General features: G+C 39.5%; 2 protein-coding genes across 4 annotated transcripts in view; one reads left to right on the top strand and one right to left on the bottom strand.

Annotated features, from left to right (window-relative positions):
• Positions 1–13760, bottom strand: part of LOC111862399 (trypsin-1) — a 16008-nt gene extending 2248 nt beyond the window's left edge. Inside the window, exons 1-7 of one of the 3 annotated variants that reach the window (XM_033750733.1) lie at positions 13598–13760; positions 11558–11628; positions 9809–9897; positions 8644–8803; positions 7796–7981; positions 6751–6879; positions 4061–4572 (exon numbers count right to left, since the gene is read on the bottom strand). In XM_033750733.1, coding sequence (XP_033606624.1) covers positions 4423–4572; positions 6751–6879; positions 7796–7981; positions 8644–8803; positions 9809–9897; positions 11558–11628; positions 13598–13655 — 843 coding nt within the window. In that variant the 5' untranslated portion in view covers positions 13656–13760 and the 3' untranslated portion in view covers positions 4061–4422. Of the gene's footprint in view, positions 1–4060; positions 4573–6750; positions 6880–7795; positions 7982–8643; positions 8804–9808; positions 9898–11557; positions 11901–13597 lie in introns of those variants that run through there. The other 2 variants (XM_033750731.1, XM_033750735.1) reach the window with 2 other exon arrangements.
• Positions 884–4041, top strand: LOC111862455 (odorant receptor 2a-like). The gene is made up of 3 exons (XM_023847869.2): positions 884–949; positions 1896–2051; positions 3656–4041. The coding sequence occupies exons 1-3, from the start codon at positions 884–886 to the stop codon at positions 3734–3736; spliced, it is 303 nt and encodes a 100-aa protein (XP_023703637.2). The 3' UTR covers positions 3737–4041.
• Positions 13761–15087: the final 1327 nt, after the last annotated feature.

Here is a 15087-nt window from a genome sequence, read left to right as displayed (position 1 = left end):
CCCCCCCACTAAGCGAATTAAAAAAAAAAACATGGCTCAAGCGGCAACACTCCTGGCTTGTGTTTAAGAGGTACCCGGTTCGAATCCTGGTCAGCATATTTAATATTTAAAGCTTTTCTTTTTCCTTAGTTCTTCCAGCCAAATTCATGGATAGTTCCTTCAACTACGCTATACCCATTTCCTTCCAGATCCTTTCTCACCACCGTTCTGTAATTCATCGTTATGTGGCCTGATTCACTGGCAGCGTCATTAAATAGATTATAAATAAACCCATTTCTCCACCCGCATTTCTAAGCGCAAGCGAAGAGGTATGTGGGCGCGCATAGAGTCTACAGGAAATGAGATATTCTCCGCCAGAAGTAAACGTAGTTCATATGCATTAAAACATGCAACAGACTTAGACATAGTAAAACAAAACGCTTTATTAAAACGATAGATTATCACACGTAAGTATAGGGACGAGAAGAATTACAGCGGGACACCTTCATGGATAAATTGTAGTACACAGAACATTGCCTCTCGATACTGTATCCCACGATCCTGTTGCAGTTGCTGTTAGAATTAATTTTTAGTTTTGCTTGCCGTCCACCATGCAACAATATCGAGATTTAAAATTAAAACCTTATAAAATTCGTCACTGCAATACACGTTTCGGCCTATTCGGCCATCATCAGGTGCTAGAGTAGGCCAAGTAGGCCGAAACATGTAGAGCAGTAACGAATTGTAAAAGTATTTAATTTTAAATCTTGATATGGTGCATGGTGGACGCAAAAAGAAAATTAAAGAAAATTCTATTTGCCTCTTAACAGAAGCCATCCTCAGCTAATGAGGTTCGTTTGTTTAGAGCTGGGGAGACCACGCTGATGTGTCCCAGGCGCTAGTGATGTACGCCGCCATGATGGGCACGGTGTTCGTGTTTTGCTGGCTGGGCACCAAACTGTCCGAACAGGTAAGTGATAGTTAATGTATTCCAGTGGTAATACAAATATAAGATGGTAAGGAAAAATGTAAAGTCAATTTTATCGAGGACAGATTTCAACAAAATAATCACACTGTAGTTAGATATATATTATTACTTTGCGTATAATCTCCCTGTTTCTCAGTGCATATGATCCGTAAATATAGTACATGTATCCTGTCCATCAGAATTAAACATGTTCGGTTGCACCTTCAGTAACTCCTGCACCGCATAGTCTCTTTGTATGACTGATGCCCATTTTAGATGCAGTTTAAACTGTTTCGGCTATCTCATCTATGTTAATCGCTCTGTTTCTTAATCTCAATACACGTTCCGTTCCACTTTGAATAGCATCCGTGAACTTTCCTCTGGTTCATACAACTGTCGTCATGAAGAACTCCCACTCTAATATAAGATTCACTAATTTCTCCGCTCTCTAATAAAAAATTATCGGATCGAAAATCTTCATTAATCCTATTAATTAGAAAGCCATGATTAACTTACAGCATTATTACTACGACTCAAAAGGAATGGTAAGCAAATTGGCGCAAAATGAATACAGTATCTTATTTTGCTTATTTCATCAAGTTTTTCACTGCTTCCATGATTACCGTATTTACGCATGTATAGGCCGCACATTTTTTGCCAAAAATTCAAGAGGAAAACTGGGGTGCGGCTTATATTCGAAATATTCGAAATCACACTTCATTTAAAAAAAATTATATTCATAATTAGTAATACAGGGTGTAATACTCCTGAAATAATATTCCAAGAAAATTATTTTTTCTATAATTTCTGTCTGAAAATTGTGCTGCGGCCTATACACGCACGCGGCCTATACATGCGTAAATACGGTATTTTTGAGGGAAATTAAAATTATTTTAATTTTTTTTTTTTTCGTTGTGCATCCAACTTTATTTTGTGCGTTTTGTTTCAGGCTGAGAGCGTGCGAGAAGCCGCCTGGGGCTGTGACTGGGTGGGAACTCCTGTCTCATTTCAGCGCTGTCTCGTGTTCATCATGGCTTCATCTAACAAGGAGTTCACATTCACAGCAGCGAAATTTGTTCCTGTTTCCAACAAGACAATGATGAATGTACGTATGCATCTTCTTACATGCTTAGGAAAGTGAACATAGCAATGATTTTGATAGCATTCACACTGTAGCAAAATTAATTTCTTTTGAAGGATTACCATTTCTTTAGGTACGCTATCTCTACTTGCTGAAGGTAAATTAAATCTGCCCAGGAATTAATTTTTGTTGCAGTTCATAATGACTGAATATTTATTTCGTTAGAGGGAGAGAGATGTTAATGGCTGCATGGCTCAATGGGCATGGGTACTGAAACATTTAGACCGATTTTCTCAGTAAGTGTATTGGTACATTTAATTTCTGCATTCGAAGACTGGATATGAAAAAAAAAACATACAAAATTCTTGTTGCTTAATTTAGATTCGATTCCTGTTTCAAAATTGTAACTCTTCACTAAAAAGTTTATATTTTCACCTTTTTGAGTAGGTACTAGTTTCTATAACCAGGAAAGAGCTGTATGTAGTAATAAGATTGGTCGACATCTTGGATACGGAAAGTCAGTGTGCTCTATGAACTTTCTGACTTCTGTATACTCATACCAGATGTTCGCACTGTACGGGTTAAAATGTGGCATTTCTTATTACAATATTCTGTTAATCATATGGTGTGTTATACATCAGGATTGCGATAATATTGTACTATATTTATTATATTTTAACAGCTGATACATCTGAATCCAGTTAGATGAACCTCTGATTTGTTCCCATAAATTAAATAAAAGAGTACTCACATAAATTACAGAAATGTGCCGGAACATTTCCCAGCCCAAATGCAGCAAAAGGAAATTATGTTCTAATATTTTATATGTTTTAGAAGGATTCACAACACCATCCAGTGTGACTCAAATGTATAAGCCTTTACATGCTTCGATCAGTTATGACTTACTTACTTACTCATGGAGCTGAGCCCTTCTCGAGGAGCCGCCAATTCTGCAGCTACTCATGAATTTCCCAGCATTTTATGGAACCCAAAGGTTCATTACCGTATTCACAGGAACCCTCCACTGTTCCCTATCCTGAGCCAGACCAATCCAATCCATACCATCCCATCATATCTCTCTGAGATCAATATTCATATTGTCCACCCACCTACGCCTTGGTCTTCCCAGTGGTGTCTTTCGTTCTGGCTTTCCCACCAATACCCTATACATATTCCTCCTCTCTCCATTCGTGCTACATGCCCTGCACACCTCATCGTCCTTGATTTGATCATTCTAATTGTACTTGAAGAAGAGTACAAGTTATGAAGCTCCTCATTATGCAGTTTTCTCCAACCTCCTGTCATTTCATCTCTCTTCGGTCCAAATATTCTCCTGAACACCTTTAGTCTATGTTCCTCCTTTAACGTTAGAGACCAAGTTTCACGCCGATACAGAACCACAGGCAAATTTATAGTTTTGTATATTCTAATTCTTATGTTTTTGGACAACAGACGAGAAGACAAAAGGTTCATATATATATACATTTGGGTCACACTGGACGATGTTGTCAAATCATTCTGTAATATTTAGCTGATGTGACGGATCAGAATGAATACAATTAAAATTGTATATGTTATTAAATTACGTTTGTTAAATTTATGGGTTCAACGGCTCTTTTTGTTTGCAGATGATGAATCAGACAGCGTCTTTCTTTATGTTTCTTCTCCACATAAAAAGCAAGAATGAAGATCTGAAACAAGGATTCTAGCTACGATGGCACTTCGAAAACTTATGTGCACTTTGCCGTTCTTATTTATGTTGCAGTAATTCAATAACTGCTTTTCATGTCTTGTTTTACATAAATTAAGAAAATGTGAATTGTTACTGAAATGTAGTTTCAGAAGATCTTTGTGTATGCAAACATCAATTTAATGCATCTAAAACATAATCACATAAATTAAGTATTTAACACAGGAAAGGCAAAGAAAAAATGTTAAAGCTACCCATATAGCAGGCCGTGGAGGCCCATAGGTCGAGGCTCCCACATTTGTTTAGAAAATCAGATCACAGATGGCGGTAAGGTTTTCAGCCTTACGTGCCGGCTACCATTTACTCCCCAGGAAGATTCCTGGTCCTCATTTCTGGTAGAGGCTGAGTCAATCGCAGGGCCATGGGGCAGACGGAAGGATCAGGTCAACTGAAAAATCCAATTATCCAATCGAGAATCGAACCCGCGACAATCCGTCTTGTAGGAAATACCTTAATTTTGCAAATCGCACTGTACATTAAACAGTGTGTCAATTCTACAGCTGAAGTTGGCGTTTGAGAACATCTCTGTTATAATATAATGTGACAGTCCGGATAAATATGTTACATTTGTGAGTTTCTTACTAAACATTGTAGTTAAGTGCCAAGGTGCTGTGAAGGCTTCAAGGAATTACATTTTCCACGGAGCTAGCACAGTCCTGTTGTGTTCGCGATCCAGTCTCGCAGAACAGAAACACGTGTGTACACACCAGGAAATCGTCCAAGCCCGCAGCCAATCCCCCAGGACACTACGCCAATCAGAACACGACGGCTCACTAAAGGCCCTCCGGAGTCGCCCTGCAGCACGGATAGAATGAAGCACTAGCCTTTCAAAGTAGAGCGATAACCACATGCACAACCTGCTTTAACATTAAAAATAAAGTGAATATCGCCAGTAAAGTGTTACTGTATTAAGAGTATATAGTGATTATTTCCTTGTACAACAGCAACCAACATATCTTTGCAATGGAGATGCAGTGTGGCTTCTAAGAGTTGGGAACTGAATTTTTAAATATTATTTATATGAACTCCATGTTTCAAAGTTAAATAATTTCTTGTTTTTTTACTTTACAACACTCACAGTATCTAGATTATATGACTATGAATAGTAGCATGATTGATGATTTTGAAAAAAAAAATGAAGGAAGAGGTCGTGGCCTGTTGTAGGTATAAACCTCGCATTCGCATGGAACGACCGTGAAAAACCACGAAGGAACCTCCATCAAGACAGCCGGTGTCCCGGCTGAGATTCGATACGGATTTAGAGCGTTGCCGCTATGCCAACCTGCTCCATTTTGAATCATTAACGCAGTCTCCATAACAGATTGCAATAATTAGTCAAACTGCAGTAATTAATTAATCCTCAATATGAATTTTCTATAGCCTACTTCTATTTCATTAATTTTGCCTCACTTTATGGAGCAACCTGCTTCCTGAAGCGCCACCAGTCACTTAGAGAGGCAAAAACTTCCCCGTCTTTTACTTTTTCAACCAGAAGGTTCACAAGAGTTCTATAGTCTGAGGCCCTTTGTGAAATTTCATAACACGCTAGCTGGAGGACCACATATTTTAGGCTATCCGCGGCTGCTAATATTGTTTCCAGATATGGAGAGTTGCTACAAATATGTTGAATGAGGAGTAACGAACAGACAAAAAGTTGTGACCCTCCATAATTGATCCTGAAATGTTGTAACCGCTTGCCATCCATTCTTTCCATTTCAAAAAAGAATGCGTAAGAAGCCGACAATAAATCATCTACTAAAACAGACTGCAGCAACTTTAAATACATACACTGGTAATAATTAAATTGTAATAATTATTTATATCGCAGTCGGTACAGCTGACTACGGGCTGGACGACCGAAGGGTCGGAGTTCGAGTCCCAGTAGGTTTAAGGATTTTCTCTCCTTCACGTCGTCAAGACCGGCTCTGGGGTCCACTCAACCTCCTGTCCAATAGGTAACGGTGCTCTTTACCTTTCACAAATTTTTAAGAAACAGAAATCTCTTCGAAAATTAAAATTCTACTGGGTCCAAGGGCTTCTGTCTTCAGCAGGTTTCATGATGTTTGTAATGCCATGGCGTTTTTCTTAGAGCGAAAAATTAAAAACGGAAGTTTCGTGACCAACTCATAAGGATAGAACTAACAGTCCTAGCTGAGAGAGGTTAATTACAAATATACGAAATAATTAAGAGAAGAATTTAATGTAGGGAGCATAAGAATCTTGTAAGTAAAGTTCCATGGGTTATTATCATGACTAGTAACTGAATGGTCAGCTCTTTGCTATCGGAGAAAGAGCTCGTGTTTATTGGAGCTGTGTTGGCTCTAGTGGATAAGTGGAAACATTCAAAGACCGTATCACAAATTTATTCTATCTCGACACTCCTCTGTTCACTAAGACATAATGGAACACAATTTAGAACACTTTACTCGCATTTGTAAGAGTATTTTAAACCACATAACAGCATTAACAATGTGAGATTTGAGGTTATCACAGCGACGACTATGATCTCCCATTATGCCCACACTTCAGCGCTCTGCGTGTTCTCTATTTCTGTTACGCCAAACATGAAGGCTCAAGCTTGCGGTGCAGCGGGCTCTTGTGAACATGGTAATGAGTGTCCTGGTTTAATAAATATTATTTTATTTGTGGTTAATTGATTCCGCTGTCAGTAGCTCGCATTATACACAGTCGATTGGCAGGACGGTTAGTGAATAATGAATTGGAAAGCATGTGGAAGGAAGAGATCGTGACTTGAGAAACTTATAAGAAAACTGCAGGCAGTATAGTCGGTCTCTGGGTCGATATTTGAACCTAAGACCTCCAGAATACGACGCAGGAATGTTCTCCATTCGACCACAACGTTTTGTGAGTTAGATGTAAAGCATGGAATGTCTTGAGAAACTGAGCGATTGTTACTTCTTTAAGAAGGACTCTTCTTCAATGGCTTAGCTTATAGTCCTGAATACAACTCACTTGGCAGGCGTCCCTGCCCCCCTTCGGATAGCGTCCTGCACACAGCATCCGCGCAGTCAGCTCCGGGTAGATTTCATGGCACAACCCTCTACTCAGGATGGTGACATTTGTCCTTCTCAACAAGTTACCCTGGAATTGTCATACAATTTTAATTGAACGTGACAAAAATGCACGACAGTTACTCACACATGTTTAATAATACTGGATAAGGGTCACAGATGCAATGGAGTGTTGAAATATTCATTATAACTAATATGCTTTCATATTTATAGTAACATATGCAATTAAAACGTTTCTATAACATAACCAAAACGCATATATCCCTTCTTCTAGTTAGTTTTCTTCGGCTATCAAATGCGATGAGACTGAACTCAGGTAACGCTTGCTACCATAAATCCCAGAACATTGTCTTCTCGTCTTCTGTCTAAAAATGTAAAAATTAGAACATACAGAACTGTAATTTTGACTGTGTTTCTGTATGGGTGTGAAACTTGGTCTCTGACATTAAGGGAGGAACATAGACTGAGGGTGTTTGAGAAGAGGGTGTTGACGAGAATATTTGGACCAAAGAGAGATGAAGTGACAGGAGGTTGGAGAAAACTGCATAATGAAGAGCTTCATAACTTGTACTCTTCTCCAAGTATAAGTAGAATGATCAAGTCGAGGAAGATGAGGTGGGCAGGGCACTTAGCATACATGGAGGACATGAGGAATGCGTATATAATATTGGTGGGAAAGCCAGAAGGAAAGAAACAACTAGGTAGACCAAGACGTAGGTGGGTGCACAATATAAAATGGATCTTAGAGAGATAGGATGGGTTGATATAGACTGGATTGATCTGGCTCAGTATAGGGACCAGTCGAGGGATCTTGTGAACACGGTAATGAACGTTCGGGTTCCATAAAATATTCGGAAATTCTTGAATAGCCGCGCAACTGGCGGTTTTCAAGTAGGGCTCAGCTCCAAGGAGTCAATTAGTTATCAAAAGAGACGGCCCTAACAACTTGTACCTCTCGTGGAAGAATTTCTTATCGGAAAACTCACCTCCTGTTTCCTGATATTCCAGTTGGTTAGCAGTTTATTCTGCGCCATGACAGCCGCTGAAGCCCGCACTACTTGACTGTGACCCCAGCCGGAAACTCTGGCCTTGGTCCCGGTAGCTGCACTGTATTTCCGAGGCGGAAGCTTTATGGATCTGATGTTCGGGCTAAATCTAAACGGGGGCTTCACCTGCAAATAAATTACACTTTTACGAAACAAAGTAATGAAACAAATAGTTGAACAAAGCAATCCATCGCCAACCGCTTATTTCAAGTATCCACGGTTTGTCATTTGTATTCGCAGTTTTCAACTTGTGTGAACATTGACAAATTCGGTGGTACCCAGCTCAAATAATCAAAATTTTCTGGTAGCGGTGCTGTAATCATATGCGAAATGAGTTTCTAGCTCCCAGACTACCATTACGGTCGGTCGGTCGTTTTGTAATATTTCTTGTGTTTCTCTCATAATATATTCATAATGGACAAGCTATTGCGTGTTCTTCTTGTTTAGCGAAGGATATATTGATGGATGGATAGATAGATAGACGAATGGAAGGACGGACGGACACACAGACAGACAGACAGATAGATAGATATAAAAACGTGAAGAAATAAAGAGAACGAGAAAATAAAAGAAACGGAGAAAAAGAGAGGACTATAAAATGGAATAAGACAGACAGAAATAAACAAACAAAAAAGGACATCCGTTACAACCACAATTCTACGTGTAACGGCTCCAAGATATCCCCACCATGAGGAGTGCAATATCGCAACCGTATGGTAGACAGGCTTACGTAGACAGAAAACACAAAGTAATGAAAGGCGGTGCAAGTTCAGGCACTCATCCCCCACCTTGAGAAGCGCGATGTCGTAGTCGTATACGTCTGGATCGTACAGCTGATGTGGTATGACCTGTGCCACCCCATGTACAGTTCCACCCTCGTCATGTCTGTTCGAACCAGCCCTCAGGGTCAAGTCCGCAGACTCCAGGAGTACCTTCGTGTCCAGTTCGCTGCCGTGAGAGGAAATTGTATTTCAATTTAGGGCAGACACGTGACATTACAACCATGAATTCTGGTCAACAGTATTTTCATCAGAACCCACATTAAGAACTGAATAATTCTAACCCCTGCCATATCGCAATAATTTTGCAGATAACAGTGGTTCCTCAAATAACTAATACCACTCAGAATTTAATATACAGACCAAAATGTAGGACGCTCGGGACGGCATGTCAAAATATGTCATGTGAGAGGTCTTCTGCTAGGTTCTCCTTGGAGGACATTCACCAGAGAAGAAGTGTATGGTTTCGGATCACACTGATTTGAAAAAACTCTAAAACCACTTTAAGGTGCGGATTTCCCCAGTTTTCAAAATCTGGGGTCCATTCAGGGTACTCTCAAATTGTTACTGGAATGTCTTCCACGGGGAGTAGAATGGCCAGGGCTTGAAGCCGGCCAGGATTTAGTACCTAGGTCAAGAATGCGCAGAATATAAATTCACATACGTCCTTATGGCTTTGCATTTGATTAAGGGCGGGCATACATGTTCATGGTGTAGTGTTTCATTAATCCGAGGAATAACTTTAGGTTTAGAAGCAGCCAAATTAGTAGGACTCACAGGAGGCTGCCACTGACCCGGTCTCCTGTGCAGAGCCAGACACGGAAGATTCATGGCAGCCACTACAGTTTGCAGAGGTCGCAACAGGTAGCTCGGTCACGATATAATAATCAAACAGGCGTCGAGGCATACTTCGAATTGTTAAGTAGTGAAAAGCTAGTAACGGAATTCGGTATGAAAAACACGACGTTCAGAAACACCAGAAGTAGTAATGCGGCAGGGCAGGCGGTCCTCACTCCTGAAACATTAGTCTGTACCCTCCTACACATGGGACTAATTCAGTGGTTTAGCCAGCAAGTGCCATATCTCTGACTATATGGATATAGAAAATTAGTTCTAAATGTAATATTGATGTTTAGAATAACACAATGGCTACTTGTGGAGCTGATCTACTTGCCTGACAACGCAATGCGCTGCTGTGACCGCCCACTGTTGGCTGACGATCGACGCTCCGCACAGGTGTACACCTCCGACTTGCAATGACAGCTACGAAGATAAAAAAGAGTGAATAATTTTATTAGTTCGATTGAAATTGTCGTCTAAATAACCAACTTCATTGCTCCATTGCTTCTTTAAGATGTCGATATCTCCTCAGCCGAACAAGGAATGTCTTATTATTGCGTCAAGGGAAATTGTTCAAGTAGATTATAAAAGCGTTCTGACGTGGTGAATAACAATCGGAATTAAAAGGTTTTTTGACTCTGTCCCTTGTCCGGTGTTCTCTAGTTTCTTAGAATACCGGACAATGAAGAATTCCAAAGATCGAGGGAACTTGTTCAGCTTTATCATACATGCTCTCTGGTAGACCCTATTCTTGTCCATACGATTTGTCCAGTCCTCGGACTTCTCTGTTGGGGTGTCATCCCCGCGCATAAGCTGATAGGAACTTTTCTGCTGATTCTTTGTATCCGACTTCCATGCCCCCTTAACCGCAATCCGAGAAGCGTCATTTTGTCGTTCGAGAAACCCATATGGCAGTGTCGTGGCAGTCAAATAAGGATAAAATAGGCGGGACATTAACACAAACGCAGGGAAATAAGAACAGCATTATTGGCAGACCTCGTGGTAACAAATCCCCTGACAGTTCAGTGCACAGGTGGGAGGAAAATACTAGAACAGACTTTAGAGGAAAAGGTTATGCATATGTCGAGTAGGAGGAACTGCTGAAGGCGATGAAGCTAGAGGTTACATAGCAACGAACTATTTATTTTGTACACAGAAATATTTCTCTCAACGAAGAATTTGTACCATGGAGTTAGTTACACAATCATGATTGAACTTTTCATCCGGCAGATTTAAAGAAAATATATAATACCGTTTGTTAACGCGGGCTAATCACCAAAATACCTTTGAAACAAACACAGACATACATATATGTTTTGCTTTTATAAAACAAAATTAAAAATGGAAGTAATATATTTCAAATTTATGCCCAAAATCTTAAGAGAAGATATGTTTACAAATGCATCAAAACGAACTAGAGGTGCAAGGTTCAAAACTCGGTCTGAGCATGAGCATTCATTTTTACTAAACGCGCCAGCAGGGAAACATAACACCCCAATCGGAACTGTCATAGCCATACAAATCTTGCAACTTATATCAAATACATGATCGTTCTCTCATTACATAAATATATTACTGTTTTCGCTTAATGGAGGGTGGAGTCCAACTGGGTCCACTCAGCACGGCGGCCACTGATTGGCCTATTGTAGACTGCCCCTGGTGATTATGATGGAGAATTTGGTGGACTGAAGATTGGCAGGGGAAACCGAATTACTCGGAAAAACTTGCCCCAGCGCCACTTTGTCCACCACAAATCCCACTTGACCAGACCCGGGATCGAACGCGGGCCGCCGCGGTGGGAAGCCAGCGACTAACCGCTTGAGAACGTATGAGTGTACTGTTGTGTTCAAGCGATTCAGTGGATAATTCTGTCTGAGTGTTCTGTACAAAGAACAAGAAATTCGTAACAAACGACTGCTTTAGCGAGCGTTGTGTTACGTGACGTCAGACAGGGAGTACTGAATCCAACATCTTTCCTCCAGATCGCGGAAGGCATTATTTAAATTTCTGACAAGAATAAGCCCCATATTTTAACAGAATGCTACTAACAAATAAGGATCTTCATATTTGTTTGTAGGCCTACCTGATACGGGATCTCGCTGATGTCTGCCAAAATTCCACCAACGATTCGAACAAAATTCTTATACGGAGCACCTGTAGAATATTTGATGGGTTCATTAACTTGTTCCTGTATATATATCAGTTGTTTCCAAATCATGTTCCAAGGATTCCTGGCCTTCCTAACAAGCTTCTCCGGGCGCATGCCTTGAATGACAAACTTCAGGATAATTGTATGCGGATACTTTCTAAATTGTGAATTACGAAGCAGTTTCTTTTTCAAAATAATACTGTGCTGTCGAATTCAAAGCCAAAAATGTTAGGCATACTTCAGACTTGTCGTAGTTATTTCACATTTTATTATAAAAGCTGAATGGTATGTTCCGCTTCAGAAGGGAAAAATACAGTTCTCATTGCTGGAGAACAAGTACCACCGAAGGCACATAAGTTCGAGTTTCAGGCTAATAACATGGAAGCCAAGAATAGGATGCATTTATTGCTTCTAGATTGTGATATAGGATCTATAGATCAATGTATTCACAGCCTCACCCTCAACCGGGTCTACAGCAATTTTCGAATATTCTCTCACTTCTGGGGATCATTTATAATCAGTAACATAACTCCCCAGCTCAGAAAAAATTTTGAATAATGAATAGATCAGTTGGGACAGAAATGGAGCAATAATATTAAAATAGATATTGAAAATTTTGAGGTTGAAAATATGGATTGCATTCATTCGGTTCAGAACGGGGACAAATGTCGGTTTCGGTGAATATATTGGTAATAATGAATCTTGGGAACACGATAAAGAAATTATCGAGGAGTTAATAACTTCTCAAGGAGAACTCTGCTCACGAAACATGTTTGTGAGTTAGCTGTTGTGGATAATATAATTTATGATTATACAGTGAAACAAACATTCAATTATATCCAATGAATAATTTCTCAGGTAGCATCAAGCCTTCTAAAATTTGATGAAAATGTGTTGTATCCAAACCTATGAAATTTTCCATACAGGGATAGATACTATGGCACGAGGTTAGCTCGGTCCCGAACTCAAATCTGAATGTAAATTGCATTAACTCTGTGGATAATTCTGTTTTATATCTGACTATTTTTGAATACCAAAGTGCGTAAAACTTTCTCAGCTCTTACACTAACTATATCATATCTCTTTCTGGCTATGGCTCTACAGCCCTTTAGACCTTGGCCGCTTTTCAGTTTCTTAATCCTATACATAGTCGGTAGGACTACGTGGGCGGGGGATCAGCCCGCCGCAAGGCCTGTACCTACACAGAGGACAAACACACACAGACATCCATGTCTCGAGTGAGATTCGAACTTACGATCCCAGTGTTCTAGCGTGGCCACTGTGATCACTACATCACATATCTAATAATAATAATAATAATAATAATTAAAAAACTTTGCATTAGCGCGTACGTGTAGTTGAGACTTTTAATAAAATTAAGTAAACAAAAGTTTCTACAATTCATATTTCGGACAAAAGACGTGTGAGCGCTATTGGTGTGTTCAGAATTAGTGTTTGAATGTAAATGTGAGGTACAGTTGCGCAAAGGAGTTCCAAGTCACCTTTATTTGTACTCTCAACAAAGTGGGAATAACGTCTGGCACACGCACAGAGGGTTAATCGGGGAGATCCTTAAGTTACAGAAAACACTGCCTTCTTTGTGGGAGATCGTTCCCTCTGTTTTTATACCAGCTAAAGGTGCTCCAACTAGCAGTTAGTGCAAGTAGATGCTTGGCTGTTGGTGACAGGAACATTTCTCACAATGTTAGGAAGATGTGCATTAACAAAAGAACATATATTTCCCTCATTAAACTGAAAAATATATCTTATATATTAACTGTTAGTTCATGTTATGCTGTTTCCCATTCAAGGTACCCACAGCCCGTGGGAGATAACATCGATCTAGGCACAAACATACGAACCTCCTCTCGAAGGAAAATGGACGTCGGCATGCCAAATACTGTATATTTATCGTACTGCTATAATGTTCCTCTGTCTTTAACGAAACTTTACTAAATACATGAAAATACTCACAAGAAGACGAATAAATGCCGAAAAATATTATAAGCACCGTTATTTGGTTAATTTTCATCACTGTTAGTTATCGGCCTGGGGCCTCCTGCGTAGCATTCACTCACAAAGTGAACAGATAAGACTGTTTGCACTTAGCTTACTCCCTAAGACTACAGACTGCAGACTACTGCAATATGACTACCTTTTCCGTAATTATTTTTGCACCCAGTTCTTATGGTCTAATTCACATTCACTACTTTTATTTTAAAAACCAAGCACTAATTCCATTGAACTGCCGATCACGTTGACCGCGCGGTCTCAGGCATGAACAGTCTTCGCCCGCTCGAACACTGGGATCGTGGGTTCGAATCCCACTCAAGGCATGGATGTCTGTGTGCGTTTATTCTGTGTATAGGTAGCGGCCTTGCGACGGACTAATCCCCCGTCCATGGAGTTCTACCGACTGTGCATGGATTAAGAAACTGAAAAAAGCGGCCAAGGTCCAGAAGGGCTGTAGAGCCATAGATAGAATTCCATTGCATTAAGTTTTTCTTCAGAAGCAAATAATGACATCTAGTCAAGAAATTTCTCGCCTTTTATGGAACCCGAAGGTTCTTCACCATCACCGAACCAATCCAATTTCTTTAATACGCATTTTAATATTGCTCCCAAATCTACCCTTATGTTCTCCAAGTAGTTTATTTCCTCTAGATTTTCCAATGAAATGCTATATTCATTTGTAATCTACCTTAAGCGCTGCATATCTCGTCTATATCCTCTCTGAAACTATATTATTAGAAACTCTATCACTTCAATAATACTATCTGTTGCATGCACAGTTGCGAAACTTAACCCCTGCCTCTAAGAGATGAAAATAAGCCATAGCACACTAACTCACGCAACTACCCATTTCTTTTTTTAATTTGTTAACACGTTAAAGCAATATTACTCAAACATCAATATAAATTGTATACAACATTAATCGTCAAATACAACAAAATATACAAATTTGTTAACCGGACATGCTTCGACCCTCTACATCATCTTCAGGCATCTTATTTTTTAACGTTTGCATCCCATTTCCATCCCATTGCGAAGGTTTGTTGTTACATTTTTCATTAATTTAAAAATCCATTAAAATATGAGTAAATGATGCATTATGGAATAATGATAATTTTAGTAATAATGTACATTAAATGGCTCATCATCTATCAAGGCCCGGTAATTCTATTGTAATACAATTAGTGCAAAATTCTTGTGTATAAACTAATAGCTTATGAAATCATAGCAGCTTCGATCACCACGTTACATGTAGGCCTTCTGCTATAATATTAAGGATAAATCAATTTTTAACCTGTTAAGTGTATATTTTGTTCTCCTACAGTCTTGTTTACTGTTATATCTTCGGCATTGGTAGCAGCTATCTGCAACCTGATAATCATATAAGTACTTTAAAACAGTTTATTTACATTTTAATTAAAAGAAAGTAAACTTCAAATAAACAGTGGCTT

Source organism: Cryptotermes secundus, unplaced genomic scaffold (assembly GCF_002891405.2).
Source record: "Cryptotermes secundus unplaced genomic scaffold, Csec_1.0 scaffold744, whole genome shotgun sequence".
In the NCBI taxonomy this organism is placed as follows: domain Eukaryota; kingdom Metazoa; phylum Arthropoda; class Insecta; order Blattodea; family Kalotermitidae; genus Cryptotermes; species Cryptotermes secundus.
The sequence above is the reverse complement of the archived record's forward strand: the minus strand, read 5'-3'. Positions and strand labels throughout refer to the sequence as shown.

Bases quoted from the DNA above. Each gene is read 5' to 3' on its own strand.
- LOC111862455 (XM_023847869.2), top strand. From the start codon at position 884: ATGTACGCCGCCATGATGGGCACGGTGTTCGTGTTTTGCTGGCTGGGC. The intron at 950-1,895 runs GTAAGTGATAGT...GTTTTGTTTCAG, and splicing joins GCACCAAACTGTCCGAACAG to GCTGAGAGCGTGCGAGAAGC. The intron at 2,052-3,655 runs GTACGTATGCAT...TTTTGTTTGCAG, and splicing joins CCAACAAGACAATGATGAAT to ATGATGAATCAGACAGCGTC.